This window comes from Callospermophilus lateralis, chromosome 12, assembly GCF_048772815.1.
Source record: "Callospermophilus lateralis isolate mCalLat2 chromosome 12, mCalLat2.hap1, whole genome shotgun sequence".
Lineage (NCBI taxonomy): Eukaryota > Metazoa > Chordata > Mammalia > Rodentia > Sciuridae > Callospermophilus > Callospermophilus lateralis.
In genome coordinates this window covers 100,387,476-100,393,475 of record NC_135316.1, presented here as the reverse complement: position 1 = coordinate 100,393,475, position 6,000 = coordinate 100,387,476, and the positions used below count along the sequence as shown (strand labels likewise).

General features: G+C 48.9%; 1 protein-coding gene across 1 annotated transcript in view; it reads right to left on the bottom strand.

Moving 5' to 3' along the window:
* Window positions 1-952: 952 nt before the first annotated feature.
* Ubac2 (UBA domain containing 2) overlaps window positions 953-6,000 on the bottom strand; it is a 157,405-nt gene continuing 152,357 nt past the window's right edge. The window contains exon 9 of the mRNA XM_076872130.1: window positions 953-2,246. Within this exon, the coding sequence (XP_076728245.1) occupies window positions 2,139-2,246 (108 nt within the window). The 3' untranslated portion in view covers window positions 953-2,138. The remainder of the gene's footprint in view (window positions 2,247-6,000) is intronic.

Sequence of the window (6,000 nt, the reverse complement as noted above, 5' to 3'; positions counted from 1 at the left end):
ATGATACCAAATTAAAAAGCTTCTGTACAGCAAACGAAACAAGAGTGTGAAGAAAGAGCCGACACAGGGAGTGCAGCTCCTTCCAAAGAGGATTAATATCCAGAATATATAAAGAACTCAAAAACTTATACACACACACACACACACACACACACACAAAACCCAATAAATAAATGGCAAATGAACTAAATAGACACTTCTTGAAAAAATATAAATGGCCAACAAATATCAAAAACACTCAAAATTTTTAGCAGTCAGGAAAATGCAAATAAAAACTACACTGAAATTTTGTGGAAATCATCAAGAATACAAGTAAGAATAAATGCCTGTGAGGATGTGTGGGTGACGGGGGAAGGGACATTTATACACTGTTGGGATTGTAAATTAGAACACTCACTTTGGATATCAGTATGGTGGTTACTCCAATGACCAGGAACGGAACTACCATAAGACTTTGCTGTACTACTCCTCAGTATTTACCCAAAAGAATTAAAGTCAGCATACCATAGTGATCCCTGCATGCCCATGCTTACAGTGCAATTCACAATGGAACCAAATTATGGAACCAGCCTAGGTGTCCATCAACACATGAATGAAGAAGATGTATATATGTGCTCTGGATTTTCTTTTTAGCCATAAAAAAACAAGCTTATGCTATTTTGCAGGAAAATGGATGAAACTTGAGAGCATTATGTAAAGCCAGACTCAGAAAGTCAAGGGTTATTATTTTTGCTCTCAAATGTGGAAGCTAGAGATTAAAAAAGGCGGGTGGAGGGAGAGAATTTCATGAAAACAGACAGAAGCCCGGCAGAGCAGAGGAATGGGACGGGGCAACTCTGGGGATCAAACTGACCAAGTTATGTTATGTGCATGTGTGAATATATCACCACGAATCCCATTATTACATATGATCTCAATGCACCAATAAAATTAATTTAAAAATACTGAAAAGTAAAACACATTAAAAACTTTATTGTAAGTATCACACATCTAAATTTGCATCAATTTGATACAGTGCTGCTCGTTTTGTGGAACATACCAGTCGCACAATTCGCTTACATGGTAATAGTCAACCTGCTCTGGAGCTGGTCACACCACAGTGGCCGCCTCCTGCCTCCCCACCTCCCCACCTCCCCGACTGCATTTCTGCAGTCTGCTCTGCCTCACCCACCACAGGAGCCAGGCCCGGGGCCAGGGAGAACCTGCTGACAGATGGGCCTGCTGTGAGCGTGGAGGGAGACAGGTTAGCCCTGTAGCGGGATGAGGGATGAGGGTCGGCAAGGCTCTTTCTCTTCTCTTCTGGGGCTGAGCCTGCAGTGGGTCAGCCACCATGCTCTCTGGCAAAGCCCTGCAAGGCTCCAGAAAGCAACTATTCCCTTTGTCTTGTGACACCCCCGAGCCTGAGTGGCTAACTCTGACTTGTCTGAGCAAAATTAACCTCAAGTAAGCGTCATGGTGTATTCCAGAACCTCAAGTCAGTACTTGATTACCATCATTATTTGTAATGGAAGTTGGGAGAATGAGCTGGAGAAATTCCCTGACTGGGAACAGGCTGGAACAGTGTGGAGCTGGGATGAGCTTTAATTTCTCCCTCATCACGGAGGCCTGGTGGATACAGCTCATCCCCTGGGAAATGGGGACACTGACAGCCAGTGGGATTTGAACAAAGTTCAACAACAAAAAATCGTGATTAAAAAAGTCCATAAAGAATAAAGAATAATTTTACATGTCCTTTCTTGAAGTACCATTACCTGTCCCTCTTCATGGTGGCGATGATCAGAGGGTACATAGGAAAAGTCACTGCGGTAAGAACATTACAACAATAACGATTTCCCATCTGGACTGCTTTTCAATGCCCACAGAAATCTGCAATTTTAATGCACCTGAACACAGTAGGAATGAATGATGATTCTCCAGACTAAGGAAAATGCCCAATAAAAAAATAAAGATAGAAAATACATGCTAATTTAATGGCAAACTTATTTTGGTACTACAACAGTAACCATCTCGGAGACAGGGAAGAGGTGCAGTGGGAACCACCCTCTCCCCATGAGACATCGCTGCCAGAGCCTTCTTGGTACTTGGGCTGAGGTGTGGCGGGGACCATGCCACTGCCAGTCAGTGGCTGGACTGGAACATCAGTGCTGCAGTAGGAAGTTGGTGGCCACATTGAGGTCATTGTTTGAGGCTCTTAAGGCTTCCAAAGCGTCACCTCTGGAGAATCCCATCTCCATGAGCCGGGCGACCTGTGAACAGACAGCAGAACCCAGGAGGTTGGCGACAGCACTGCTTATCCTCCGACCCCCAGAAGGCTCCTGTGCGAACTTTGTAGGAAGGGTCAAAACTGAAACCACCACCTCCTCCCGCAAAAAGAACCCAAACCAACTAACTGGTTTCTATTCCAATGTGAAATCTTCTGTTCTAAAATGCATAACAGGTACCAATTTACTACATATGGTCAATAAATATGTATTATTATCTCAAATAACTTCATTTTATAGTTGAGGAAATGGGGCTTCTCAGGGTCAGTGACCCACTGGGACCAGGCCTTAGGAGCAGCCAGGCACAAGGGGTCAGAATGCATCACTGGGATACTCCTGATCAAGCTTCTGCTCTGACTTAGGACAGGCAGGTGTCACATGCATGTGAACTGCCTCACTGGACGCTTGCTCCTGAGGATCACGACATGCTTTCAGTCCTTGGGTAACACATCAGCCCCTGCCTCCGGGGGCTGAGGCCTTGTCCGCCTGTGGCCTCTGTAGGCAGCAGCAGTGGTGGCCATGTACACAGGAGGCCGAGCTTGGTGTGAGGCAGCTGAAGCCCGCGGGGACGCAGCCACACCAATCCTGGGGCTACGAATGCAGCTTCCTGCACTTTGTACAGCCTCCAATGTTTGAATCGGCAATATTACTAAAGTTTACCTGTAATCTGTTTCCCAACTAAGAAGGACTATAAAAATATTGATAGCCTTGGATTAGCTACAGGAATCCAGTTTTTGCACTTATATTAAAATTGATCATACCTGCACCAACATGGTAAGAGATGATACTCTTATAACCGTTGAGATTTTCAATGACATATGCATTAAAGAGGCTCTGTGGACTGACCTGAGGACTCCCTCACCATTTAAAAATTCCTTTCAGATAGGAAGTGATACGGAAGAACAGGTCCACCACTCTTCTCCTGCCCCTGCTCAGGGAACTCTGGGTGTCACCGAGTGGGGGTGAGGTGGCATGCACAGGGCTGGAGGAGGGGCTGACTGGCAGGGCCAACATGATGGAAGGCCCCAGCGAGAAGAAGAGGGTGCAGGGCAGTGGAAGGGACTCAGGGGACCCCCAGGCCCAGTCCCCACCTCCCTCAAGAGCCTTAGGGGAACTGCTGAGAGGGTGTGGGGATACACAGGAGGGGACGCTTCTCAGAAGTGGAGTGCTAGCTGGTGTTTAGAAACTGAAGGCGTCATTCATTTCATTATAGGCTGTGAGCACTGACAGGGTGAAGACTAGGACCTAACTCTGCAGCGGGAGGGCTGCTCCTCCCGACTACTTCCACTCCAGCTCCACCGTCACAGAAACGCACAGCGGGCTGCATCCTCGATGTGGCTGCTGACTAGAGAACAGGCCTGTGCTGTAGCGGGGGCCCACCCAGGTGAGCCAGTGAGATGTGGCCCAGGCACAGCGAGGCGGTGCCCACAGGTGCCCTGAGCGCAAATCCCTGGCTTGATGGACAGCCTGGAGAGAACACAGAAATCTTCTAGCTTCGTTTCCCTCCCAAGGAAATACTCACCTTTTCTAGAATATCAGCCTTGGCCCAAGGCACCAGGGCTGCTCTGCATATCTAGTGGAAAGTTATTCCTCGTACAAGCAGAACCTGATCTTCATGGGACATCACAGGTCCTAATTTTGCCCTTTGAAGTGGCAGAAAGCAACCCCACGTCCCCTTCCCATGAGAAGGATGTGACAGCCCTGTGCACGCGCACCTCACTCCTACTTGGTGACACCCAGAGTCCCCTGAGAGGAGCAGGGGCAGGAGAAGAGTGGTGAACCTGCTCTTCCCTGAGTGGCCAGCGTATCACTTCCTTTCTCCCTCTATCCCTTGGCTCCTCTGGGGAACACTCCCAGCCCCCTGGCTCCGTGGCTGCCCCTTGGCTGGGTGCTGCCTCTGCCTGGGAGGGGTCTCTTCCCTTGGCCCATCAGCGGCTCTTCACCTGTCGGCTCTTGGAGTGCCTGTTCTCCCCAACGTCTCCTAGTCCAGAGGACTCAGGACGAGAAGTCCTCGGGGGTCCCACCTTCCTGTCCCGAACTCAATGAGGCTGTCCCCACCACTGGACTGTAAACTCTCTAAGAAGGGCTATGGCTGCTTTGTTCATTCCTGTGTTTCAGGATCCAGCAGCTTCTAGCCTGGTCCCTTCTGTCCCATGCTCTCATTTATGCATCATCTCAAAATGTGCCTAGAACAGAGCACAACACCGCGGGTGTGGGCTGACCTGAGTCCTGGGTGCTGGAGGGCCGCCCTCCTCTGACCTTGCCGTTCACTTAGATGAAGACAGCACAGGACGCTTTTGAGGAAGCAGACTTGTGTGCACACGTGCTTTGCTCAGGGAGCCTTATCGTGGGACTTGGTGTTTACCAGACAGAGAAAATGACCGAGTAGAAACAGCATAATTCTTTCAAAAAGTGAGAATTTACACTGAAAACCTTTGGGAAATTTCACCTGAAGCTCTTCAGACCAGGTTTCTCAATCCTCACTTCTAGGCACATGACACTGCACATCCCTGCCTGTTTTCTAGCCAACTAAAATGAATTATTTTTTATTTTAATTTTGTTGTCAACCAGGTTAGTTATCTCCCTCAAATTTGTATCACCCTGAAATTTGCTTAGTAAACTTCTCAAATTCGTTGGTGCTGAGATGTCACACAGCATCCTGGTGACATCCTGTGCCAGCAAGATTACTGTGGTACCTTGGATGAACACGATTTTTTTTTTTTTTTTTAGAGTGAGAGAGGGAGAGAGAGAGAGAGAATTTTTTTTTAACATTTATTTTTTAGTTTTTGGCGGACACAACATCCTTGTTTGTACGTGATGTTGAGGATTGAACCCGGGCCGCATGCATGCCAGGCGAGCGCGCCACCGCTTGAGCCACATCCCCAGCCCGAACACGATTTTTTTGATGTTCACAAGTCACCTGGTTTAGGCTCTGCCAGATGCCAAATATCAATTTTGCCATCCTGTTCTTGGGACTCACTTTCTCCTTTCATTAGGGGCATTTTGAAGCTGAGTGTTAGTCCCCATCCTTTCTCAAGCCCCTGTGTCCGGGCTGGGGGATGGGCTGGGGGACCAGCACTGATTGCACTGCAGTAAGAGGGAAATCTCTGCACTGGGCAGGATTGACACGAGCTCTTAAGCTGTTGGTCTCAACCGTCTGCAGTTAGGGAACTCCGTCCCAGGCCAGTGAGGAGCTGTCAGCCACCTTCTTTCCATCCATTATCTCTGCAAAAGTGAAACCGCAGGCCCACTTCAATGGCTTGGAAAAGGCTGCCTTTACTATCCCTCTTGGTCACCTCAAGCACAGCTGAGGACCGGCTGCTTCTGTGCACCTGGCCAGCAGGAGCAAATCTATTTGCTGTCCATTAGCACAGCATGGGGGTCAGGATTCACTGGAGCTGCAGAGCCCAGTTCAACAGAAGTTGGGGCACCTGACCTTTCCTCCACTGGTGAAGATGCTGATGGCAGGTGGTGACATGCAGGCCGCCACAGCAGAGCAGCAGCCAGGCTGCAGGGGCCCCATTGTCTGGAATGCCACTGTGTCTTAGCCACAAAAGCAATGTCCAGCGTGAGGAGCAAAAGCTTTTCTTCCTTCGGAGGTCATTCCCTCTTAGGAGTGTGCAATCACACGCACACTGGCACTGGCTCACGGCCCAGCCTGGCTTTTCACAGGTCTCTGCAGAAGACTTTCTGCCATCTGAGCAGGCTGTGGGCTGGCAATGCAGGCTGAGGTGGGCCA